Source organism: Pristis pectinata, chromosome 12, assembly GCF_009764475.1.
Source record: "Pristis pectinata isolate sPriPec2 chromosome 12, sPriPec2.1.pri, whole genome shotgun sequence".
NCBI lineage: Eukaryota > Metazoa > Chordata > Chondrichthyes > Rhinopristiformes > Pristidae > Pristis > Pristis pectinata.
The window spans coordinates 57,741,654-57,768,137 of record NC_067416.1 but is presented as its reverse complement, the minus strand read 5'-3'; the positions used below and the strand labels follow the sequence as shown (position 1 = coordinate 57,768,137).

The 26,484-nt window shown below is 58.3% G+C and overlaps 1 protein-coding gene across 1 annotated transcript in view; it reads right to left on the bottom strand.

Annotated features, from left to right (window-relative positions):
* Positions 1 to 386: 386 nt before the first annotated feature.
* Positions 387 to 26,484, bottom strand: part of LOC127576499 (uncharacterized) — a 69,446-nt gene continuing 43,348 nt past the window's right edge. Inside the window, exons 14-21 of the mRNA XM_052026979.1 lie at positions 24,399 to 26,290; positions 15,645 to 15,821; positions 14,514 to 14,645; positions 10,474 to 10,757; positions 9,629 to 10,408; positions 8,954 to 9,040; positions 3,407 to 3,708; positions 387 to 2,300 (exon numbers count right to left, since the gene is read on the bottom strand). Coding sequence (XP_051882939.1) covers positions 1,257 to 2,300; positions 3,407 to 3,708; positions 8,954 to 9,040; positions 9,629 to 10,408; positions 10,474 to 10,757; positions 14,514 to 14,645; positions 15,645 to 15,821; positions 24,399 to 26,290 — 4,698 coding nt within the window. The 3' untranslated portion in view covers positions 387 to 1,256. The remainder of the gene's footprint in view (positions 2,301 to 3,406; positions 3,709 to 8,953; positions 9,041 to 9,628; positions 10,409 to 10,473; positions 10,758 to 14,513; positions 14,646 to 15,644; positions 15,822 to 24,398; positions 26,291 to 26,484) is intronic.

Genomic DNA, 26,484 nt, shown 5'->3' with positions numbered 1-26,484 from the left:
ATGGAAGTTGGGCCAAAGAGCCTGTTTGTGTGTGGTGGGACTCTGTAACTCACGTTGGAAGGAAGGTCAGTTCAGAGAAGGCATAGACTGCAGCAACTCCTGCCGATAATAGCAGGCCAAGTTTCCCCAGCAGTGCACAGCCGAGTACACCCAAGTGTAAAGTGGGCCCCAGCTGGTCTGCGGGAGTTCACGCCGGGCACAGCCTTTGGTGCGGGGGAGGTGGGGATTGGATAATCCCCCCGGGGGAGGGAGGGCGGGCGAGTGCAGCGGTCAATGCGGAAGGAGCGCACGGTGAGATGTCTTCGCCCTGGGGGAGACCAGGTCTTCCTTTCCAAAAGACATTTACCAATTTTGGGAGGAACATGTTCAAGGTCAAGAGCCGAGTTTATTGCCCCCTGGGCGGTAAGTTACAGAAGAAACCGGTACAAATTATTCGGAAACCTCTCAGCTGCATCTCCGCTCCAACACCGAACCCCCACCCACACCGAACCCCCACCCATAGCGCTCCATCTGCTCAGAAAACCCGGATCGACACCCGCGCTTCCTTCAGGTCCAATGCGTACCGGACGCGCTGCGGCTTCGGAAGAGAGGGAGGGGTGGTGGGTGAGAGAGGGGAGGGGGTCTCCCTGCCCGCCTGGTTGTCTTTTGGGCAGTGGACCTTGCAAACTCCACAGACAGCGGCCGAGGTGGGGCTCCACCTGGCAGGGTAACCCGCCACTCCGAGGGCCAGCTGGAGGCGTGTCTGCCGTTCCTCCAGAGGGCTGAGCGAGGCCGCCCTCCCCGCAGAGTGTTCACCGGGGGGGGGGGGGCGGGAGAGGAGTCCATTCCGCTCGGAGCCCATCGCCCCCGGGACAGGACGTCGGTCAGATCCCGTCGCCGGTACCAGAACAGCAGCGGGCTCAGGCCTCCGGCTGCGGACCGCTCCCCGCCCCCCCCCCACCCCGGCTCCACACTCCCACCCCGGCGGGCCGGCCGACGCTTCAGCCGGCCACCCCAAACCGTTCCCCCGGCTCCGGAGGAACCAGAGCAGGACGTGAACGGAGACAGGCCAGAAGCGTGGAGGAGGGAGGGGGTTGGGGGGGGGGGGGGAGAGAGAGAAGGGAGGGGGATGGGGAGAGGGGAGGAGGGGGGAATGGTAGGAGATGGAAGGGGGAGAGGGAGGGACGGGGGGGGCAGAGTGTCCGTAAAGGGAGGGACGGAGGGGAGGGGCGGTAGGAGAGGACCCTCAGTGGTGGGCATGTCGGTGTTGGGACAAGTCAGAGAGCCGGGCGAAGGTGGAGCCGCACTCGGAACAGGCGAAGGGGCGCTCGGCGCCTCCGGGCTCCTCGGTCTGGGCGGGGGGGGGAGGGAGAGGGGCCGTGGGAGGGAGGGAGAGGGTCCCCCCGCTGCCCGTGGGTGCGCCGGTGCGAGGCGAGGTTGGAGGAGTTGGCGAAGCGCTTGCCGCACTCGGGGCAGGCGAAGGGGCGCTCGCCGGTGTGGACCCGCCGGTGGGTGGACAGGTAGGAGGACTGGGCGAAGCGCTTGCCGCACTCGGGGCAGGGGAATGGCCGCTCGCCGGTGTGGACCCGCCGGTGAGCCAGCAGGTCGTAGGAGCGGGGGAAGCGCCGCTGGCAGACCAGGCAGGGAAAGGGGCGCTCGCCGGCGTGGGTGCGCCGCCGGTGGGACACCAGCTCGGCCGGCCCGTCGAAGCGGCGGCCACAGTCGGGGCAGGGGTGGGCGCCGGGGGCGGGGGCGTGCACCCGTCGGTGGCGCAGCAGGTGTGAGGACTGGGCGAAGCGCCGGCCGCAGGACGGGCAGGCGAAGAGGCGCTCGCCGGTGTGGGTGCGCCGGTGGCGCAGGACGTGCGAGGACTGGGCGAAGCGCTTGCCGCACACGGGGCAGGGGAACGGCCGCTCGCCCGTGTGCACCCGCCGGTGGGTCAGCAGGTTGGCCGCCCGGCGGAAGCGCTTGCCGCACACCGAGCAGGAGAACGGCTCCCGGCCGTTCCCCTCGCTCTCCGGAAGCGGAGCGACATCCTCCATGGTCTCAAGGAAGTCCCCTCCCTCCTCCCCTCCCTCCCTCCTTCCTTCCTTCCCTTCGCCCGACGTCTCTGTCTCTCTCTGTCCCTCGGTGGAAGCTCCGAGATGTCTTCTCCCCGGTAGGGCAGCCTCCTCCTCTTCCTCGGCGGCAGGGGATCCGCTGGAGGATCTCAGCAGGTCGAGCGGCGTCTGTGGGGGTGGGTGGGTGGGAGAGGGACTCCTCCTCCTCCTCCTCCGCCGTGCCCGTGGGGTGTGGGACTTGGTTGGACTGGATGGTTTGTGCTCCGGAGGTCACATCTCGTCCGCCCCTCCCCGAAACCGCTGCCGCCTCCCACGATCCTGGAAGAGCGGGACAGCGGAATTACAAAGGGGGCAACAGATGGGGCGGGTAGTTCTGCGGCACCTGGGTCAGCCCAACCCGTCCGTGCCAACCCGAGCCGGTCCCACCTGCCCGCGTCTGGCCCATGTCCATGTCCAAACGCCATCGGGCCCACGTCGCCCGCTCCCTCTGGCAGCTCGTTCCACACACGGACCACCCTCTGGGTGAGGAAGTTGCCCCTCGGGTCCCCATTAAATCTCCCCCCTCTCACCTTAAACCTGTGCCCTCTGGTTCTTGACTTCCCGACCCTGGGGAACAGACTGTGACCGCCCACTTTATCGATGCTCCTCGTGATTTTATAAACCTCCATAAGGTCCCCCCTCAGCCTCCTTCGCTCCAGGGAAGAGTCCCAGCCTGTCCGGTCTCTCCTTGTAACTCCAGCCCCCCAGTCCCGGGAACGTCCTGGTGAACATTCCTCACCCGCTGCCCACCCTCTCCCCTCATCCCCCTCCCTCCGTCATTCCCCACCCTCTCCCCTCATCCCCCTCCCTCCGTCATCCCCCACCCTCTCCCCTCATCCCCCACCCCCTCTCCTCATCCCCCTCTCCCTCATCCCTCACCCCCTCTCATCCCCCACCCCCGTCTCCCACATCCCACCACCCCGTCTTCCTCATCCCCCACCCCCCTCATCCCTCACCCCATCCCCCTCTCCCTCATCTCCCCCTCCCTCATTCCCCACCCCCTCTCTTCCCCCACCACCTCTCATCCCCCACACCTCATCCCCACCCCCCTCCCTCACCACCTCTCATCCACCACCCTCCTCATCCCCTCATCCCTCACCCCCATCTCCCTCATCCCCCTCTCATCCCTCACCCCATCCCCTCCCTCATCCCCTCTCCCCCTCATCTACCCACTCCCCTTCATCCCCCATTTCCGTCATCCCCCACCCCCATCCTCATCCCCCTCTCATCCCCGCACCCCTCCCCGTCCTCCCCCTCTCCCCACCCCCCGAGCCTCAGGTCCTCCGCCAGCGCGGATTCCCCGCTTGGTCAATGGCGGCCGCCTCTACCCACAACCGCCCGCGCGCGGGAAACCGCCCCGCACCCCGCCGCCGCGCATGCGCCCTGAGCGGCCGCGCTCCGGCGCGCCCCCGAGCGCGGGCTCGGCCTCCGGCGCGCCCCCGAGCTGCCGCCGCCTTCACCGGGGGGCCGGAGGTTGGAGCCGGCGCCCCCGCAGCCCGCCCGCCGCCTCCCCCGGAGGTCGCCCGCCGCCGCCGCCGCCATCGCTCACCCGTCGGCTGGCCGCGCCCGTCGCCGCCTCCGCGCATGCTCGGCAGCCCCGACATGCGCACTTGCCGGCATAGGGCGTGTTCTGGGGCGCGGGGCAGTCTGGGTAGAGAGGGCCGCCATTGACGGCTGAAGCGACCAACTCAGGTCTATTTTCAAAGTCGAGTTTGTCGTCGGTGTGTGCGCGGGTGCGGTGAAAAACTTCCCTGCAGCAGCGGCACAGGCACAGAGCATCAGATACACAGCATTCACAAGAAAAGTATAGGTTAAACATAAATTATATACAAATTTTACAGGAAAAGAACACAAATAGAACTAAAAGAGTCCATTTCACTGCAATGTGATCAGAGCGGTCCCAGTGTTGCTAAATTCTAATGATCAGGGGTGTGCCGGTCGGTTCAAGAACCGAGTGGTTGAAGGGAAGTCGCTGTTCCTGAACCTGGTGGTGTGGGGACTTCAGGCTTCTGTATCTCCTGCCCGGTGGGAGCTGCGAGAAGATGGCACGGCCCGGATGGTATTGGGTTATTATTGTCACTTGTACCGAGGTACAGCGAAAAACTTGTCTTGTATACCGATCGTACAGGTCAATTCATTACACAGTGCAGTTACATTGAGTTAGTACAGGGCGCATTGATGTAGTACAGGTAAAAACAATAACAGTACAGAGTAAAGTGTCACAGCTACAGAGAAAGTGCAGTGCAATAAGGTGCAAGGTCACAACAAGATAGATCGTGAGGTCAGAGTCCATCTGATCGTATAAGGGAACCGTTCAATAGTCTTATCACAGTGGGGTAGAAGCTGTCCTTGAGCCTGGTGGGACGTGCCCTCAGGCTCCTGTATCTTCTATACGATGGAAGAGGAGAGGAGAGAGAATGTCCCGGGTGGGTGGGGTCTTTGATTATGCTGGCTGCTTCACCAAGACAGCGAGAAGTAAAGACAGAGTCCAAGGAGGGGAGGCTGGTGTCCGTGATGTGCTGGATTTTTGATGACAGACGTTGCCTCCTTAAGGCAGCGCCTCCTGTAGATACTACCGATGGTGGGGAGGGATGTGCCCGTGATGTGTTGGGCAGAGTCCACCCCGTCATGCTGGGTGGACTGCACTTGTAGTAGAAGTAGGTTCTCTCACCACAGTCGCTCCAACATTTTTTGCATTTGCCCGGAGCTGGGCCCCCAACAGCGCTGCCCTCCCTCGGCAGCGTTGCCCCGAGGCTCCTTGTATTGTTTCCTCTCTCCTTATGATCTAATTGCCCCCACATCACCCTATGAATTTCCCCTCCCCATCGGCCCATCACCCACACACCGCTCCCACCGGTTTCCCTCCCCACCTCCCTCCCTCTATTCCAGGCTCCACCGTCCCCTCCTATCAGATTCCATCGTCTTCAGCCCTTCGTCACTCTCCACCTATCGCCTCCCAGCTTCTGACACCAATCCCGCCCTCATCTGCCTGTCAGCCCCTGGTCCTGAAGAAGGGTCTCGCCCGAAACATCGACTGTCCTTTCCCCTCCATAGATGCTGCCTGACACCCTGAGTTCCTCCGGCGCTTTTTCCAGCATCCTGTCCCCCCGCCTCTCCCTCTCACACACTCCCTCTCTCTCCCTCTCTCCCTCACTCTCTCCCTCCCTCTCTCACACACTCCCTCTCCCTCTCTCACACACTCCCTCCCTCCCTCTCTCACACACTCCCTCTCCCTCTCTCACACACTCCCTCCCTCTCCCTCTCTCACACACTCCCTCTCTCTCCCTCTCTTCCTCACTCCCTCTCTCACACACTCCCTCCCTCTCCCTCTCTCACACACTCCCTCCCTCTCCCTCTCTCACACACTCCCTCCCTCTCTCCCTCTCTTCCTCACTCCCTCTCTCCCTCTCTCACACACTCCCTCCCTCTCTCCCTCTCTTCCTCACTCCCTCTCTCCCTCTCTCACACCCTCCCTCCCTCTCCCACACACTCCCTCCCTCTCCCTCTCTCACTCCCTCTCTCCGTCTCTCCCACACCCTCTCTCCTTCTCTCACACACTCCCTCTCTCTCTCCCTCTCTCTCCCTCTCTCACACACTCCCTCTCTCCCTCACTCCCTCTCACACACTCCCTCTCTCTCTCCCTCCCTCTCCCTCTCTCACACACTCCCTCTCTCTCCCTCTCTCCCTCTCTCTCCCTCTCTCACACACTCCCTCTCTCTCCCTCACTCCCTCTCTCTCTCCCTCTCTCACACTCCCTCTCTCCCTCACTCCCTCTCACACACTCCCTCTCTCACACACTCCCTCTCTCCCTCACTCCCTCTCACACACTCCCTCTCTCACACACTCCCTCTCTCACACACTCCCTCTCTCTCTCCCTCTCTCACACACTCCCTCTCTCACACACTCCCTCTCTCTCTCCCTCTCTCACACACTCCCTCTCTCTCCCTCTCTCCCTCCCTCTCTCACACACTCCCTCTCTCCCCCTCTCTCCCTCACTCCCTCTCACACACTCCCTCTCTCACACACTCCCTCTCTCTCCCTCTCTCCCTCACTCCCTCTCACACACTCCCTCTCACACACCCTCTCTCTCCCTCTCTCCCTCACTCCCTCTCACACACTCCCTCTCTCACACACTCCCTCTCTCTCCCTCTCTCCCTCCCTCTCTCACACACTCCCTCTCTCCCTCACTCCCTCTCACACACTCCCTCTCTCACACACTCCCTCTCTCCCTCACTCCCTCTCTCTCTCCCTCACACACTCCCTCTCTCTCCCTCTCTCCCTCCCTCTCTCACACACTCCCTCTCTCCCTCACTCCCTCTCACACACTCCCTCTCTCACACCCTCTCTCTCCCTCTCTCCCTCACTCCCTCTCACACACTCCCTCTCTCACACACTCCCTCTCTCTCCCTCTCTCTCTCCCTCTCTCACACACTCCCTCTCTCCCTCACTCCCTCTCACACACTCCCTCTCTCACACACTCCCTCTCTCCCTCTCACACACTCCCTCTCTCTCTCCCTCTCTCACACACTCCCTCTCTCTCCCTCTCTCTCTCCCTCTCACACACTCCCTCTCTCCCTCTCACACACTCCCTCCCTCTCCCTCTCTCACTCCCTCTCTCCGTCTCTCCCACACCCTCTCTCCTCTCACACACTCCCTCTCTCTCTCCCTCTCTCTCGCCCTCTCTCTCCCTCTCTCACACACTCCCTCTCTCCCTCTCTCTCCCTCTCTCACACACTCCCTCTCTCCCACACTCCCTCTCTCTCCCTCTCTCCCTCTCTCTCCCTCTCTCACACACTCCCTCTCTCCCTCCCTCTCTCACACACTCCCTCTCTCTCCCTCTCTCCCTCACTCCCTCTCTCCCTCCCTCTCTCACACACTCCCTCTCTCCCTCCCTCTCTCACACTATCTCTCTCCCTGCCCCTCACTCAGCGTCCGCAGGTTGGTTTAGGCGCTCTCCGGCGGCGGGATTAATGGGGGCCTCCGCGCCCACAATCCCTTGTGCTGCAGAAACCGCTGTACATTCGGCCCAGGGTCCGTGGGGGGGGGGGGGGGGGGGCGGTTGCTGGCAGGCACGTCAACCATGCCCAGACCCCTGAGGCTCCTGCTGCCCCTCGGCTGCCGGCGGCGGTCCTGCCAGAATTTCATTTGTTTTGCCTCTTCCTCCTCCCCCACCTCCCCCCTCCTTCCAGGCTCCCGGCCAATGGCGCTGTAGTAGACGGGCGGAGACCGCGAGTGCGCCGTGGGGGCAACACCATCTCAGTGCAGCTCCCTAAAACAGGCAACATGCCCGGGTTTCTTCCATGCGAGTAAGGTGATGTCAGGCTTTGACAGGCAGCCGAAGGCTCCGTTTGGCGACAGAGGTGAACAGCATCGCCCGGACAAAAATGGGACGCGAACGAGTTTAACGACCTCACCAGAGCGGCCAAGCTCAACAACAGCGAAATACGTTGAAACCGAGACGCGACCTGACCCAAACGTCCCGGGAGCGGTGAACAAACAGGACAGGGTGAAAGAGGGGAGATGTCGAGGAGCGCCGTGAGGGACAGGGCGAGCAGGACAGGTTGGGGAGGGGATCTCAGGGCAGTTTGGAGGCACAGTTGCAGATGGTGAAACAATGTGGTCTGGGGAAGGATTGAGAGGCGGGAATGAGCGGGTCGCAAAGATTTGGTCATACGTCGTGGAAACAGGACATTCGGCCCTACTCGTCTATGCTGACCGAGGTCTGAGCTAGTCCCGTGAGGGGTGCAGGGGCCGGAGGGGATTTCGGAGAGGGGTGTGGCGACCGGGGGGTGGGGGGGGGGCGTTGGTGGGAGAGGCCGTTGAGGTACAGATCAGGACTCTCCGAACGTTTAATGTCCTTCTTCAGTGAATCATTCTCCAGTCTGGCTCTGCCGAAGAGTCTCCGACCTGAGACTTTAGCTGAAGTTTCTCCCCCCACAGCCGCTGACCGACCTGCTGAGTGTTTCCATCGTTGTAGAGTCAGATCGCGAGAGACACAGCACAGGAACAGGTCCTTCGGCCCACTGAGTCCATGCTGACCACCATACACTGATCCCATTCCACTCTCCCTGCATTCCCACCAACTCCCCCTCGATTCTACCTCCATCCCACAGAGGGAGTGGACCCTCATTCCACGGAGACACAGTGTCGGCAGTTTACATTTAATTCTGAAAAACACATCAGCAGTTACATCTGTTTGGGCCTCTCTGTACACTAAATATACACTGAGGAAGGAACGGCGCCGCAAGGCAAGACCCCACCGAGAACGAGGATTGGCCCAGCTGCTCTGCTGAAGTTGCAGTCAGGCACCAGCAGTCAGATTTGGAATAAGAACCCCTGGCGTCGCCTCTGGAGGGTCCTGGGACACGCTGAGACTGAGCTTCACCGGGAAATACCCCCCTTGCGTTGTCATTCTCCACAGGTGATGCTCAACACAGCGGGCAACAGACCCACACCGGGAGCACCGTGCACGGTTCCCGTCTCCCTGTCCCCGGGTCAGACCCACACCGGGAGCACCGTGCACGGTTCCCGTCTCCCTGTCCCCGGGTCAGACCCACACCGGGAGCACCGCGCACGGTTCCCGTCTCCCTGTCCCCGGGTCAGACCCACACCGGGAGCACCGTGCATGGTTCCCATCTCCCTATCCCCCTGGGTCCGACCCACACCGGGAGAACCGTGCACGGTTCCCATCTCCCTATCCCCCTGGGTCCGACCCACACCGGGAGAACCGTGCATGGTTCCCGTCACCATATCCCTGGGTCAGATCCACACTGGGAGCACTGTGCACGATTCCCATCTCCCTATCCCTGGGTCAGACCCACACCGGGAGCACCGTGCACGGTCCCCGTCTCCGTATCCCTGGGTCAGACCCACACCGGGAGTTACTGTGCCAGAGTTCAGGTCTTCAGTGCAGATATTTCCAATGGTGGTCACGACATTGAAGGAGATCAGGGCTCCTTGTACTTGAACAGGGAAGACACGGTGCAATCAGGGGCTTCAGGCGTTGAGAAAAGGTTCCTCACAGCAGATACCAGACAGATGACAGCCGGATGCACAGTCTGAGCCTTGTTCCCTGGTGACTGGGGGACAACGGGTGGTGGTGGGGGTCAGTGACAGGTGCGTGGGACAAGAGGACGGGGCGGGGGTCGGTGGGTCGCTTACTGCCCCCCCCCCCCCCCACAGTCTGCAGTGTCCTGGGAGGGACCATCCCACATGGGAATGCCTCCTCGAGCATTCCGGGGCAAGGGGGGATTCTCTCTGTCGGGGAGTAGGAGGAATGACCCCCACCTGCTCTCGCTCTCTGAACCCCAACCTCCCCCCATGTCCAGGAGGTGGCATTGACTTCTTCCTGCACTCCTACATCCCCCTGGAGGCCGGGAGGTGCATTAACAACTTCCTGCACTCCGGCTCCCCCTTGTGTCTGGGAGGTGCATTAGCACCTTCCCGCAATCTTACTCCCCCTGGTGAATGGGAGGTGTATGAACACCTTCCTGCACTATGACACCCCTTGGTGTCTGGGAGGTGGCATTGACCCTGTCCTGCTCTCCAACCCCCTCTGGTGTCCGGGAGGTGGCGTTTACTCTGGCCGTCACCCTCCCCCCACCACCCTCCGCCCCGGCTCAGCAGCCCTCGCCAGCCAGCCCCTGCCCCTCTGCCTCGCCCCTGGCGGTGTGGATGCGCTGGGTGCCGCAGCAGGTTGGAGGAGTACATGAAGCGCTTGCCGCAGCGGGTGCAGCGGAAGGGCCGCTCGTCAGTGTGCACCCGCTCGTGCTGGGTCAGCTCCTTGGCGCTCTTGAAGCGCTTGGCGCAGAGCGGGCAGCCGAAGGGCCGGCGGTCCGTGTGCACCCGCTGGTGGGTCAGCATGTCGGAGGAGCGGGTGAAGCGCTTGCCACAGCGGGCGCAGGTGAAGGGCCGCTCGCCGGTGTGGATGCGCTGGTGCATCATCAGCTCCTTGGAGCTCTTGAAGCCCTTGCCGCAGTCAGGGCAGGAGAAGGGGCGCTCATCGGTGTGGACCCGGTGGTGGGTCAGCAGCTTGGACGAGCAGGTGAAGCCCTTGCCGCAGAGGGCGCAGGTGAAGGGGCGCTCACCGGTGTGGACCCGCTGGTGGGTCAGCAGGTTGGAGGACTGGGTGAAGCCCTTGCCGCAGACGGAGCAGGTGAAGGGGCGCTCGCCGGTGTGGACCCGCTGGTGGGTTTCCAGCTCCGAGGGGTAGTTGAAGCGCTTGCCGCAGTCGGCGCACTGGTAGGGCTGGGCGCCGGTGTGGCTGCGCCGGTGGCGGGCCAGGTGGAGGAGCGTCCGAAGATGCGGCCGCAGGCACCGCAGGGGTAGAGCTTTCCGGGGGTCCCGGGGACACGGGGCCGTGGGGCAGAGGGCGGGCAGAGGAAGTGGAAGGGACCGCCTGCGGCAGGCTCCAGCCCGGCCGGGCACAGGAGGCGGAGAGGCTGGGAGAAGGCGAACGGCTTGTCCGGCAGTCCCGGCCCGGCCGGGTAGAGGTAGTGGAAGGGCGGCTGGGTGGACGGGGTGCACCGGTGGCTCTCCTGGTCCGACGACTGCCTGAAGGCCAGCCCGCAGCCCGAGCAGATGTACAGCTTGTCGGCACTGGGGTCTCCTCCCTCGTCCTCCTGGCTCTCCGGCAGCTCCGCGCGCTCCGGGCTCCCCATCCTCCGCTCACGCCGGGCCCTGCAAAGCAGCAACAGCACCAGGTTTTGTCGTCGGTAAATCGGTTTATGACTGTCACATGAACCAAGGTACAGCTGGGTCAGTGGACAGGGGAGTGGCAGATGGAGTTTAATTTGGATAACTGCTGGTGTTGCATTTTGGGAAGTCAAATCCACGTAGGACTTTCCCAGTGAACAGCAGGGCCCCGGGAGTGTTGTAGAACGGAGGGGACCCAGGGGTACAAGTATATGGTTTCCTGACAGTGGGGTCACAGGTAGACAGGGGCAGGTGAAGAAGGCGTTCGGGCACGCTGGCCTTCACCGGTCAGGGCACTGAGGGACAGGAGTCGGGAGGTGATGTTGCAGTTGTACAGGACGTCGGTGAGGCCGCACTTGGAGAACGTGTTCAGTTTCTGGTTGCCCTGCTGTGGGGAAGATGCCATTGAGCTGGAAAGAGCACAGAGGGAGATTACGAGGATGTGCCGGGACTCGAGGTGACTGAGTTACGGAGACGAGGTCAGGCAGGTCGGGACTTTATTCCCTGGAGCCGTGAGGGGTGACCTTACAGAGGTGTATAAACCAAGAGGGCATCAGATAGGGTGAATGTGCACAGTCTGTTCCCCAGGGTCGGGAAATCAAGAACCAGAGGGCACAGGTTTAAGGTGAGGGGGGGAGATTTAATGGGGACCCGAGGGGCAACTTCTTCACCCAGAGGGTGGTCCATGTGGAACGAGCTGCCAGAGGGAGTGGGTGAGGCAGGAACATCAACAACGTTTAACAGGACACTCGGACAGGTCCGTGGACGGGAAGGTTCAGAGGGATACGGGCCAAACGCGGGCAGGTGGGGACCAGGTCGGATGGGGATCTGGGTCAGCACGGGACCGGTTGGACCGAAGGGCCTGTTCTGTGCAGGGTGACTCTGTGGACACAGCGAAGTTCCTCACTCCCACCCCACTCATCCTCTCTTCTTGGGCAAAATAATTGGTAAATTGGTTTACTGCTGTCATGCAGCGAGGTAGAGTAAAAAAGCCTTGCATACATGAATATGGATCACTTCACGCCATCGAGCTCGTACAAAGGGAAAAAACGGTAACAGAATGCAGAATAAGGTTGTCCCAGTTACAGAGAAAATGCAGTGCAAGGCAGACAATAGGTACAAGGGCCATGATGAAGTAGATCGGGAAGTCAAAAGTTCATCTTTAGCACGAGAAGTCATCAGGATACAGATCAGTTACAGATACGGGCAGGGAAACGGCAGATGGAGTTTAATCCGGGCCAGTGTGAGGGGATGCACTTCGGGAGGTCAGATGTGCAGGGACAGGACACAGTTAACGGCAGGACCCGTAATGGTGTCGGTGTACAGAGGGATCCTGGGGTCCACGTCCACAGCTCTCTGGAAGTGGCCGCACAGGTCGACAGGGTGGTGAGGAAGGCATACGACATGCTGGCCTTCATCGGTCGGGGCGTGGAGTACAAGAGTCGGGAAGTCACGTCGCAGCTGTATAAAACTCTGGTCAGGCCGCACTTGTGTGCAGCTCTGGTCGCCCCCGTTACAGGAGGGGTGCGGGGGCTTTGGAGAGGGTGCAGGAGAGGTTCACCAGGACGCTGCCTGGATCAGAGGGCAGGAGCTACAAGGAGAGGTCGGACAGACCTGGGTTGTTCTCTCTGGAGCGGCGGAGGCTGAGGGGAGACCTGATGGAGGTTTGTAAGATGATGAGAGGCACAGAGAGAGCAGACAGCCGGGATCTTTTCCCAGGGTGGAAGTAGGCACATGAATGTGCAGAGAATGGAGAGATATGGATATCGTGTAGGCAGAAAGGATTCATTTAGTTAGGTGTTAAATTATCAGTTTAATTAGTAGTGGGTCTGGCAGATGGAGTACAATGTTGATAAAGTGAGGTCAACCACTTTGGAAGGAAAAATAGAAATTCAGATTATCACCTAAATGGTGAAAGATTGCAGCAGGCTGTTGTGCAGAGGGAGCTGGGAGAGCCTGTGCAGGAATCGCAAAAGGCTGGTTTGCAGCTGCAACAGGTTATCAAGAAGGCAAATGGAACGTTGGCCTTCATTGCTGGAGGGAGTGAATTTAAGAGCAGGGAGGTTATGCTGCAACTGTACAGGGTACTGGTGAGGCCGCACCTGGAGTACTGCAGGCAGTTCTGGTCTCCTTACTTGAGGAAAGATATACTGGTTTTGGAGGCGGTGCAGAGGAGGTTCACCAGGTTGATTCTGGAGATGAGGGGGTTAGACTATGAGGAGAGATTGAGTCACCTGGGACTATACTTGCTGGACATTCAGAAGAATGAGAGGGGATCTTATAGGAAACATATAAAATGATGAAACGGAGAGATAAGATAGAGGCAGGAAGGTTGTTTCCACTGGTAGGTGAGGACTAGAACTAGGGGACATGGCCTCAAGATTGGGGGGAATAGATTAGGATGGAGATGAGGAGAAACTGCTTTTCCCAGAGAGTAGTGAATCTGTGGAATTCTCTGCCCTAGGGAAGCAGTAGAAGCTACCTCATTAAATATATTTAGACACAGTTGGATAGATTTTTGCAGAGTAGGGGGATTAAGGGGTACGGGGAAAAGGCAGGTAGGTGGATCTGAGTCCACGGCCAGATCAGCCATGATCTTATTGAATGGCGGAGCAGGCTCGACGGGCCAGATGGCCGACTCCTGTTCTTTATGTTCTGATGTAATGAGTTCGGCACAACCTCATGGACGGAGAGGGCCGGCTGTGCCTGTGCTGTGGCTGTACTGTTCTGTGCTCTGTGTAACAGCAGCACAGAAGCTGTCCTTGAGCTGTGGGTACATGTTCTCATGCAGAAGATGCAAAAAGCCTGAGGGCCCAAAACCCCAGAGTTAAGGGACGTAGAACACAGAACGGTCCAGCACAGGAACAGGCCCTTCGGCCCGACCATTTCTGTGCTGAACACAAAGCCAAATTAAACTAAATTTCTTCTGCCTGCACAAGGTCCATCTCCCTCCACATCCACGTGCCCATCTAGTAGGAGACTTTAAACCCCTCCATCGTATCTGCCTCCATCCCCACCCCCCGGCAGCACATTCCAGGCACCCACCGCTCTCTGTGTAAAACAACCTGCCCCACACATCTCTGTTAAACTTAAGCTAATGTTGATGGGATTTGTACCCTGGGTATGTGTGCCTATGACAATAAACTTTAACTTAAATTTTCCCCTTCTCACTTTAAATGCAAGCCCACGGATTGGACATTTCCACCCTGGGGAAAAAGATACCGGCTGTCTCCTCTGTCTGTGCCTCTTGTAATCTTATAAATCTCTACCAGGTCTCCCCTCAATCTCCACCGCTCCAGAGAAAACAACCCAAGTGTGTCCGACCTCTCCTTACAGCTCCTGCCCTCTATTCCGGGCAGCGTCCTGGTGAACCTCTCCTGCACCCTTCCTGTAACAGGGGCGACCAGAACGGCACAGAATGGAACAGCTTCTATCCCGCTTTTACAAGGCTCTTGAACGGATGCCTGGCGTCGTGGCCCTCGCACCGTATTGCCCGCCTGCACTGCGCTGTCTCGGGGTTGCCCACCACCAGAAGTTTCTCCGCTGTATTTTGGTACGTGTGACAGTAATAAACCAATAACGAGACCAAGTAGGATAATCAACACAACAACAATAGAGAGACCAGCGCAAAACAACAGAACGGTAGTGCAAAGATTGTAGCGCACAGACAACTGCTGCGAGTGACAATGTCCCACCACCGGGAAGGGGGGTGTGGAGGGTGGACTGGTTCCTGAGTCTGACCGCAGTGGGGGTCCTGGACTTTCCAGCTGCTCTACCTTCTGAGAGGAGAGAATAGGGAACGGCCGGGGTGGCAGGCGTCCCCGGCCAGACTGCTTCCCCTTCCTGAGGCAGCGCAGCGTGAAGACGGGCTGGCTGGGAGATGGAGAGGGGTGGGAGGCTGCGACGGCCCCTCCTGTCCGTGAACGATCCTGCCCTTCGCTCCCTCTTCCTTCCCCGGGTGCTTATCCCGCTTCTCTGCCCGAAACTTTCGCCGGCCGTGGTCCAAGCCGGCCCAACCTTCCCTGGTCCTCAGGAGCGAGTTCCCCCCCCCCCCCACCCCAGCTCCTCTGCGTGGTGCAACTGTTCCAGAGCTGCTACTGATACCAGCTGAGGGAGCGCCGCGCCGAGGGAGGGAGCGCCGCGCTATCTCTTTGCTGGGATAGGCTCAAGCTGTGGGCATGGGATGATCCCACAGTGTCCATGTCAATACCCAGCGATTTCTCCCCGGCGTGCCCGAGGCCGCAGCTCAATCCCACCAGCAATTGCGGGGGGGGGGGGGGGGGGGAGACCAGACCAGGATCTATACCGTCGGGCAACTTTTGACTCTGCCCCAAGCTGCACTTCCTGCGGCGTAACATTGCAAACAAAAATAAATAAAAAGTTGGCAGCGGGGCGGCTTGAGGCAGCGCTGACAGGGAGGTGACGGGCGGTGCAACGAATGCAGGTCCGGGGGTTGGTGAAGCGGGAGGCGGAGCTGCAAAGCACCTTTGGAGAGGGTGGGGATGGGGGGTGGTGCTTCTCTTTAAATGCATGGGTGCAGGCGCTGATTGCGAAGGGTTGAGCAGGGGTGAGCGGTCCCTCGATACTCACAGCAGAGGCGAGAGGAAGGTCTTTGTCCCTTTAAACTGCTTCCACACCAGTTTGCACCCCCCCCCCCCCCCAACTCTCAGCGGTGCCGGGGCCCTCTGTGTGCAGTCCCGGCCACCGAATTCCGATGCAATGCAACAAATGCAACCATCTCCTTAACCGCCCGGCTGCATTCTTCCACGGCGAGCATTTAAAACACAAACTATGAAGCCGTCAGGGCGCGCAAACGCCCTCCGCCCCCCCTATGGTAGACAATGAAGGCAGCCAGCGGCCTGCGCCCATGACGTCATCGCCGCGGGGAACACGCCCACCAGCCTCCCGATTGGCTGCAGGTCTCCGCAGCCGGCCCTGCCGATTGGCCGGCGGCTCCCGTCAGTTAGCGGGACGCACGCAAGGTCGGTTGACGGGCGAACGTGGGGGCAGCCGCAATAACGTCGCTTCTTTTTTTGTTTTAATCCCCTCCTGAAAGATTTATTTCACACAAGAAAAGCTTAGGAAACATTTCCGCCTCAATTCTAGCGTTTCATCAACTCGGCATCGACTGCGCCTGCGCAAAGCCCCCCCCGCCGAGGCGACCCGCCCCCTTTTCAGCTCAGGGCCAATCAGGAGAGAGACTTCGCCGGAGGCAACGCGCTCCACAGCTGTTGGATTGGCGCGACGCCCATCAGTCGGCGGCAGCCAATCAGAGCCAGGGCGGGCGGGGCTTGGCAGCTGACTGACAGCTGTGTCAGCGCCGGGAGTTTGTTGAATGGGCAGGAGATGGGCATTGGAGCCGAATCTCAATCCCTGAAGGAGAGCAAGTCCCGCCTCGGCAATAACCCACCAAAGCAAAGCCTCCCCTAAAGTTTCCTAACCTAACCCCCTCTGCATTGCAGCTGCCCAAAATGCACCTTCCTCTCCGAGCTGCATCCTCCAAAAATGCAGCCCCTCCTCCTGCAAAATACAGGGGTGCAGAAATACACCTGCTCCTCCCAGACCAGAGAAGGTGCAGCCTTCTTCTGTAAACATTACATCCCTCCCCACCAGATACAGCCCCCCCACCTACACAATACATACCACAGAAAGGCTTCCCACTTAAACTACTCTGAGGATGCCTCACAAGCCCAGCAGTCCCCACACCTCTCCCTGCCTCTGTGCCACACTCTAGTCCCCGCACCTCTCCCTGCCTCTGTGCCACACTCTAGTCCCCGCACCTCTCCCTGCCTCTGCGACACACTCGGGTCCCCGCACCTCTCCCTGCCTCTGTGACCCCCTCCGGCCCCTACATCCCTCCTGGACAGACCCCTTCTGGCCCTTACACCCCTCCCCATCTCTGTGACCCCTTCTGGCCCCTACACCCCTCCCTATCTCTGTGACCTCTTCTGTATGCAGTTTTCCTGACTTTCCTGAATTTCTATTCATTCTCTTTTGATATAAAGGCCGGGTTTCCACTCACTATCCTGATTTCTTGCCATTTGAATTGCTGGCTAATTCTCTGTGGAGCCGAATCTGTCTGCATTTAAACAATATCTGCTTCTCTTCTTCCAGTCAGACAGACAACCTCCCTTTTCTCACCTGCCAGTGTTTTTCCCTCCTTTCTCAACTCCTGTGTGCCTGGGTGTTGTTCCAGCCACTCTCAAGTTGAGTTTGCTCCTAGGTTGGAAAATGTGCAAAAATCACTCGATGTGGTAACTGTACCTCTGCAGTGTTGTAATGAATGGCATCAAAAGCACATAAGACTTATAAGAACAATTACTGAAAGTGGGGGGGGGGGGGGGGGAGGAAAACAAGTTGCTGTTTGTAGGTGGTTCGACTTTTGAATTTAAATGATTCGCTTGTATGTAGGAGTGTCCAGAAGTCGGCCGTTCCTAACACTGGGATGGCCTGTATTTTTCCCTACATTTTGTGTTCTCCCTTATACGCACAGCAAACTTAGTTACAAGTCACTCGGTCCCTTCACCTGTCACTGTACAGAGCTCACAGCATCAACACCCCCGCCTTTTTCCCCTATTCCCCCCAGCTCCATCACTCCTTCTCCCCCTGCCCTGCCCTCTCCATCTGCAGGTCACCCACACATTCCTCCCCCCCAGTTCCCCTCCCCCCCTCCTTCCCTTTATTCCATGGTCCACTGTCCTCTCCTATCAGATTCCATCATCTTCGGCCCTTTGTCACTTCCACCCGTCACCTCCCACATTCTAACACCATTCCTGCTCCCACCCCTCCCTCACCCTCCTATCAGCACCCACCGCCCTCACCTGGATCCACCTATCACCCGCCAGCCCTTGCTCCAGCCCTTCCCGCCACCTCTTATACCGTCTGTCTCCCCTTTCTTTCCAGTCCAGGTGAAGGGTCTCGACCCGAAATGCTGACTGTGCACCTCCTTCCACAGATGCTGCCTGACCCGCTGAGTTCCTGCAGCTTTTAGAGTGTTGCTCCAGATTTCCAGCATCTGCGGTCTCTCCTGTGTCCGCAGTGTACAGAACTGATGTCCTGGGCCGCTCCCCAGACTGAAATTGATGAAATTACACCGACTCTCTGCTTTGTGAGCGTTGGCCAGTCCTCTGTGCAGGCTGTTGCTGAGGACTCACCTGGAATACTGCGCATAGTTTTGGTCCCCTTACCTAAAGAAGGATGTAGTAACACTAGAAGCAGACTCACCAGGGTAATCCTGGGGTGTCCCACCAGGAGAGGCTAGACAGGTGGGCTCTGTATGCCTCGGGCTTTAGGGTCAAGGGGTGACCTTTTGCAAACATATCAGATCCTGAGTAGGCTTGGCAGGATTGATGTTGGGATGTTAAAAACATAGAACAGTACAGTACATGCCCTTCAGCACACGATGCTTATTAGGAGACCACAGTCAGTGCAGATAGGCAATAACATCTCCTCCTCGCTGACAATCAACACAGGCACACCTCGAGGATGTGAGCTTAGCCCACTGCTCTGCTCTGTCTACACCGTGTGGCTCGGCACAGCTCAAACACCATCTATAAATCGGCCGGTGACACCATGTTGTTGGCAGAACCTCAGATGGCGATGAGGAGGTGTACAGGAGTGAGAAAGATCGGCTGGTTGCGAGGTGTCACAACAACAACCTCGCACTCAATGTCAGCAAGACCGAGGGACTGACTGGAGGTCAGGAAGGGGAGGTCGGTAGAACACACACCAGTCCTCACTGAGGGGTCAGTGGTGGAAAGGGTGAGCAGTGGCTCTAATTCGTAAGGAGATTTGGTCCGTCACCAAAGACTCCTGCAAATTTCTACAGATGTACGGTGGGGAGCATCCTGACTGGTTGCATCACCGCCTGGTATGGAGGCTCCAATGCACAGGATCACGAGAGGGTTGTAGACTCAGCCAGATCCATCACGGGCACAACCCTCCCCACCATTGAAGACATCTTCAAGAGGCGGTGTCTCAAGAAGGCGGCATCCATCACTGAGGACCCTCACCACCTGGGACATGCCCTCTTCTCGTTACTACCACCGGGGAGGAGGTACAGGAGCCTGAAGACCCACACTCAACAAACAGCTTCTTCCCCTCTGCTGTCAGATTTGTGAACGGTCCATGAACCCATGAACTCTACCTCGTTATTCCTCTTTTGCACTATTTACTTATTTTTATGGCTTGCACTGAACTGCTGCCACAAAACAACAAATCTCACAACTTACGTCAGTGACAATAAACCTGATTCTGATGTTGGGCTGACCTATAGAAACCTTATCCACATTCTATCTATCCCCCTCTCTCCTTTACCTCCCATAACCCTTGATTTTTCTTACATCCATGTGTCTATCTCATTGTCTCTTAAATGACCCTATTGTATCAGCCCCTACCACCACCACCCTAGGCAGTGCGTTCCAGGCACCCACCACTCTCTGTGAACGTTCCTCCACTGACCTTAAACAGGTGACCTCTAGTATTGGCCATTGCCACCCTGGGGAAAAGGTGCTGGCTGTCCACTCTGTGTAGGCCCTACATGATTTTGTACACCTCTATCAAGTCACCTCTAATCCTCCTTCTCTCCAAAGAGAAAAGCCCCAGCTCGCTTAACCTCTCCTCATAAGACATGTTCTCCAATCCAGGCAGCATCCTGGTAAATCTCCTCTGCACCCTTTCTAAAGCTTCCACATCCTTCCTGTAATGAGGCAACCAGAACTGAACACAATTCTCCAAGTGTGGTCCAACCAGAGACTTAAAGAGCTGCCACATTACCTCGTGGCTCTAGAACTCAATCCCCTGACTAATGAAGGCCAGCACACCATACAGCTTCATAACAACCCTATCCACTTGCGTGGAAACTTTGAGGGATCTATATATTTGGACCCCAAGATTTCTCTGTTCCTCCACACTGCTAAGAATCCTGCCAGTAACCATGTACTCTGCCTTCAAGTTAGATCTTCCAAAGTGTATCACTTCACACTTCTCTAGAGAACTCCATCTGCCATTTCTCTGCTCAGCTCTGCATCCTGTCTATATCCTGTTGCAACCTACGATAACCTTCTGCACTATCTACTACACCACCAACCTTCATGTCATCTGCAAACTTACCAACCCGCCCTTCCACATCCTCATCCAAGTCATTTATAAAAATCACAAAGAGCAGGGGTCCCAGAACAGATCCCTGTGGAACACCACTAGTCATTAACCTCCAGGTCGAATACTCCCCCTACAACCACCTCTGCTTTCTATGGGCAAGCCAGTTCCGAATCCACACAGCCAATTCTCCATGGATCCCATATCTCACCACTGGGAAGAGGCACGGACAAGGGAACATAGTTACAGGGGAAGGAGACACTAGAGACTGCGGATACTGGAATCAGAAGCAAAAAACAAACCACTGGAGGAACTCAGCAGGTCAGGCGGCATCTGTGGAGGCAGAGGGTTGGTCCACATTTCAGGTCGAGACCCTACATCAGGACTGTTTCAAGATTTAAGGGCTGGGTCATTTAAAAGTGAGGTGGGTAGAAATGTCTTCTCTCAGCGAGAGGTGGATCTCTGGAATTATCTGCCCCTGAGGGTGATGGAAGCCACATCTTTCTTAGAAGCTTAAGGAAATTCAGCATGTCGCCAAATGCTCTAACAAACCTCTACAGATGCACTATTGAAAGTATCCTGACTGGTCGCATCATGGTCTGGTACGGCAATTCCAATCCACAGCAACACAAGAGGCTGCAGAGAGCAGTGGACACAGTCCCATCCATCACAGGCACAGCCCTCCCCACCATCGACAGCATCTACAGGACGTGTTGCCTCAAGAAGGCGGCATCTGTCATCGAGGATCCCCACCATCTGGGTCATGTCCTCTACTGGCTGCTACCTTTGGGCAGGAGGTACAGAAGCCTGAAGTCCCACACCTTCAGGAACGGCTACCTCCTACGAATATCAGGTTCTTGAACCGACATGCACAAATTGAAAGGCCTGGATAGAGTGGACGTGGAGAGGATGTTTCCAGTAGTGGGAAAGTCTAGGACCAGAGGGCACAGCCTCAGAATAGAAGGACGTCCCTTTAGAACAGAGGTGAGGAGGAATTTCTTCAGCCAGAGGGCGGCGAATCTGTGGAATTCGTTGCCACAGACGGCTGTGGAGGCCAAGTCATTGGGTGTATTTAAAGCAGAGGTTGATAGGTTCTAAATGTGTCAAAGGTGATGGGGAGAAGGCAGAGACTGGGGTTGAAGGGAAAAATAAATCAGCCAGGATTGAATGGTGGAACAGACTCGATGGGCGGAATGGCCCGATTCTGCTATCTTTTATGGTCTAACCCTATCCCAGTAACAGAACACTACGGACCACTTCTTGCCCTACCGTGAACCTGCCTCTGATTGTGGGTTTTTGAACTAATGCCTTGTTTTGTCCAGTCTTGTTTTTTACTGGCTTGTATAATTGATGTGTCGTGTGTTGTCTGATTCTACGTGCCTGTGATGCTGCTGCAAGCACCTTTCACACTGCACCTGTACCTCACCGCACTTGTGCACATGACATTAAGCTCTGCTTTGGAAGGTTAGATCGCATGGGATCCAGGGAGCCTGGCTAATTGGGATACACGATTAGAATGATTGTGGGAAGGGGGAGCAGCTTCAAGTTCCTGGGTGTCAACATCTCAGAGGATCTGTCCCGGGCCCAACACATTGATGCAGTCACGAAGAAGGCACGGCGGCAGCTACACTTCATTAGGAGTTTGAGGAGATTCGGTCCGTCACCAAAGGCTCTTGCAAATTTCCACAGATGTACGGTGGGGAGCATTCTGACTGGTCGCATCACCACCTGGTACGGAGGCTCCAATGCACAGGATCGCAAGAGGCTGCAGAGGGTTGTAGACTCAGCCAATTCCATCACGGGCACAACCCTCCCCACCATCGAGGACATCTTCAAGAGTCGGTGCCCCAAGAAGGCGGCATCCAGCACTGAGGACCCTCACCACCCGGGACATGCCCTGTTCTCGTTACTACCATTGGGGAGGAGGTACAGGAACCTGAAGACCCACACTCAACGATTCAGGAACAGCTTCTTCCCCTCCACCGTCAGATTTCTGAACGGTCCATGAACCCCTGAACACCACCTCGTTGTTCCTCTTTTGCACTATTTATTTATCTTTGTAACTTATAGTAATTTTCTGTCTTGCACTGTACGGCTGCCGCAAAACAACACACTTCATGGCACATGTCAGTGATAATAAACCTGATTCTGACAGTGGGCTCGACGGCAGGAAGCAGAGGGGGAGGGTGGAAGATTGTCTCTTGGACTGGAGGCCCGTGACTAGTGGGGTTCCCCAGGGCTCGGTGTGGGCCCGTTGCTGTACCTGTACCTCACCGTACTTGTGCACATGACAACAAACTCAACATGATTGGAAGTATTTGAAGTGGAGGTGGATAAGGACCGGGCTCTGGGGAACTGGCACAGGAGTTGAGGCCTGTGTAGATCAGCCTTGGTCATATTGAACAGTGGGGCAGGCTCCAGGGAACTGGTGGTGGCTTCTGCTCCCGTTTTCTCGTAAGCCCTTTTCCTGTGCATTGAAGCAGCAGCTTCCTGAATGTGTCCTACTCCGTCCACTGGCTTTTCGGATTTGCAGGTTGTGGGGAAGGCTCCCCAGTGCGCACTGGACTAACGGGCAGCAGACTGCATTAAGCAGCCAATAGGGCAGTTTCTGCAGCGCATGGCCTTCTGGGTAAAAACTGCCGCCATTGCCCAGCTTCCCACCAATCCAATTCTTGGGCACTCCGGGCTCAGACCAGAATCTCCCGGGTGGAATGGGTGGTGTTTCCGTGCACTGAGCGCACAGGACCTGTCGGACCTCCCTCTCTCTTAGAACGAGTCAGCAGTCATGATTTCAATGGGTTTATTTGCAAGGAGTATCCAGGTGCACCCAGAACTGTGGGCATTGGTTTACAACAGGGAAAAGTGCAGATAAGTCACAGTTACAACGCTGGACAAGAGCCCTGCTTGTGTACCTCCGACAGCAGAAGCTTGTACATCTCCTCCTGCTCAGCGACCCACAGCAGACCCTCCCCCACCATCTCCCTCCTGACCTCTTCCAATGTAGGGTCATAGTAGAGCACAGAACCAGGACACTGCCTAGGAGATTATGAAGAGAGACTGGAGAGGCTGGGTCTGTTCTCCCGGGAGCGGAGCAGGTTAGGAGGGGAGATGACATTGTGAAACGCACAGGCTGCAGGAACGCTAAAGGTAAACTCTTGGTCTCCCAATCCACCTTGTCGTGGACCTTGCACTTCATTTGACCACCTCAACTCCACTTCCTCTGTAATTGCAATACTAGAGTTGTGCAGCAGGGAAACAGGCCCTTCGGCCCAACTGGTCCGTGCCGACCAAGATTTCCATCTAACCCAGTCCCATTTGGCCCATATCCCTCTAAACCTTTCCTATCCATCTACCTGTCCAAGTTCCTTTCAAATGTTGTTAATGAACCTGCCTCAACCACTCCCTCTGGCAGCTTGTTCCATGTATGGACCACCCTCTGGGTGAAGAAGTTGCCCCTCAGGTCCCTATTGGATTCTGCATTCTATTTTCGTTTTACTACCTTGATGTATGGATATAGGGCATGATCTGCCTGGATGGCACACAAAACAGAAGGTTTTTGCTGTATCTCAGTTCACATGACAATAAAAAATCCAAACCAAAACCAAAAACATTTCCCTAAAATCAGAGGTAGTTAAAGCCAGACGGCAGAACAAGGAGGAAGAGATTCGGGGGGACCTTCTTCAGCCAGAGAGCGGTGAGTACCTGGAACACACTGCCAAAGACAGTGTTGGAAGCAGAGTCACTGAGAGTGTTAAAGAAGTGTCTAGACGTGCATTGAGTCGCCCGGGCAGAGAAAGCCAGGGGCCAAGTGCAGGGGAGATGGGATTAATACAGACAGGTGCTCACTGGACATGGTGGAGGTGGTGAACCACTGCTCTCTGTGTAAAAACCTTGCCCCGCTCGCCTCCTTTAAACTTTCCCTCTCTCAGGCCCGTCCACATCAACTGCTGCACCACCTATACCAACCCCATCGAGGGTCCACAGCCCTTCAGCCTCTCCTCTGCCTGTACAGCACAACTGCCACCTCACTCCCAGTGCTCCGCACCCGTCGAACAACCTTCCCTCGACCGTGGAAGGAGCCAGGCGACGAGGCGTTTCCACCAACTCCCCCCAGGAAGCACGACTGTCTAAACATCACGACGGTATCTGCCTCCAGCCCCACCCCTGGCAGCACAGTCCAGGCACCCACTGCTCTCTGTGTAAAAAAACTTGCCCCACACATCTCCTGTGAACTTTGCTTAAACCTACGCTCCCTAGTACTTAACATTTCTACCTTGGGGAAAAAGACTGTCTACTCGATATACACCTCTCATAAACCTCCATCAGGTCACCCCTCAGCCTCCGCCACTCCAGAGAGAACAACCCGAGTTTGTCCAGCCTCTCTTTATAGCTTCTGCCCTCTAATCCAGGCAACCTCCTGGTGAACCTCTCCTGCACCCTCTCCAAAGCTACCCCCCCACCCCAACCCTTCCTGTAACAGGGCGACCAGAAGTGCACACAATAACCCACGTGACCCACACGTCCCATCACCTCCAGCAGGCCAGGGCATCCGGCGATAGCCCTCCCGCGCTCCCCATCCCGAAGCCACTGGCATCGGCAGGGGGAGGCTCTCCGTCGGTGGGGCACTTCCTACCCTGGTGGATGCGCTGGTGCTTCAGCAGGTTGGAGGAGTGGGTGAAGCCCTTGCCGCACTGGGAGCACACGAAGGGGCGCTCGCCGGTGTGGACGGTCTGGTGGGCTAGCAGGCTGGAGGAGTGGGTGAAGCCCTTGCCGCACTCGGAGCAGGTGAAGGGGCGCTCGCCAGTGTGCACGGTGCGGTGGGCCAGCAGGCTGGAGGAGCGATTGAATCCCTTGCCGCAGACAGAGCAGGTGAAGGGCTTCTCCCCAGTGTGGATGCGCTGGTGGAGCAGGAGGCTGGAGGACTGCGAGAAGCCCTTCTTGCACACGGGGCAGACGAAAGGCTTCTCGCCGGTGTGGACCCTCTGGTGCTGCAGGAGGTTGCAGGACTGGGTGAAACCCTTCCGGCAGATGGGGCAGGTGAAGGGGCGCTCACCGGTGTGGATCCTCCTGTGCTCCAGGAGGTGGGAGGACTGGGTGAAGCCCTTGCCGCACTCGGGGCAGGTGAAGGGGCGCTCGCCGGTGTGGACCGTCCGGTGGGCCAGCAGGCTGGAGGAGCGGGTAAAGCCCTTGCCGCACTCGGAGCAGGTGAAGGGCTTGTCCCCGGTGTGGACAGTCTGGTGCTCCAGCAAGCTGGAGGAGCGGGCGAAGGCCTTGCTGCAGATGGGGCAGGAGTAGGGCTTCCCGCCGCCCTGAGCCCGCCGGCGGTCTGCCGGGGAGAGCCCCTCCCCGCGGCCGACCATCTCGTCCCGGGCGTGGACCATGCGGTGCTCCAGGAGGTTGGAAGTGCGGGTGAAGCCCTTGCCGCACTCGGCGCAGGTGTAGGGCTTGTCCCCAGTGTGGACGAGCTGGTGCCGGCGCAGGCTGGAGGACTGGGTGAAGCCCTTGCCGCACTCGGCGCAGGTGAAGGGGCGCTCGCCGGTGTGCACGGCCTGGTGCTCCAACAGGCTGGTGGTCCGGGCGAAGGCCTTGCCGCACTCGGGGCAGATGAAGGGCCTCTCCCCGGTGTGGACCCGCCGATGCTCCTTCAGGTACTGGGACGTCTTGAAGCCCTTGCCGCAGTCAGGGCAAGCGAAGGGGCGCTCATCGGTGTGGACCCGCTGGTGAGCCAGGGCGTGGGAGGAGAGGGTGAACCGCTCCCCGCAGACGGGACAGATGAAGGGCCGCTCGCCAGTGTGGACCCGCTGGTGGCTGAGCAGCTTAGAGGACTGGAGGAAGCCCTTGCCGCAGACGGAGCAGGTGAAGGGGCGCTCACTGCTATGGACCCTCCGGTGCTCCCGCAGGTTGTCGGAGCGGGCAAAGCCCTTGCCGCACACGGGGCAGGCAAAGGGGCGCTCCCCAGTGTGGATGGTGCGGTGGGCCAGGAGGCTGGACGGGCGGGTGAAGCCCTTCCCACAGACAGGGCAGGCGAAAGGCCGCTCGCCGGTGTGGGTGCGCTGGTGCTGCAGGAGGCCGGAGGACTGCGCGAATCCCTTGCCGCACACGGGGCAGGTGAAGGGCCGCTCGCCGGTGTGGGTGCGCTGGTGCTCCAGGAGGTTGCAGGACTGGGTGAAACCCTTCCCACAGACAGGGCAGACGAAGGGCTTCTCCCCGGTGTGGACCCGCCGGTGGGCCTCCAGCAGGCACGGGTAGAGCCAGGACTTGCCGCACACGTCGCACTCATAGCGGTCCTCCTTAGCGTGGCTGGTCATGTGACTCTCGGCCTCAGCTGATTGGCTGAAGCCCAGCCCGCACACGGAGTGGAGGTGGAGGTCCTCTGCGGGGCTCCCTCCCTCCATGGGTGAAAGGCCGAGGGAGAGCAGGTCCTGGTGAATCGAGTCGGTCCGTCAGATGCCAACGTCAAGCTTCCTGCCCGCCCACGCTCCACCTCTGCAGCCTGTAAAGGGAATGCGGAACACGTGAGAGGGAGCGAAACCTACCCCTCGGCCAATGTCACATCGCAACTACAGGATGGGAAGGCTGGAGAACCAGGAGAGGAATGGCCTTATGTTGGTTGGAA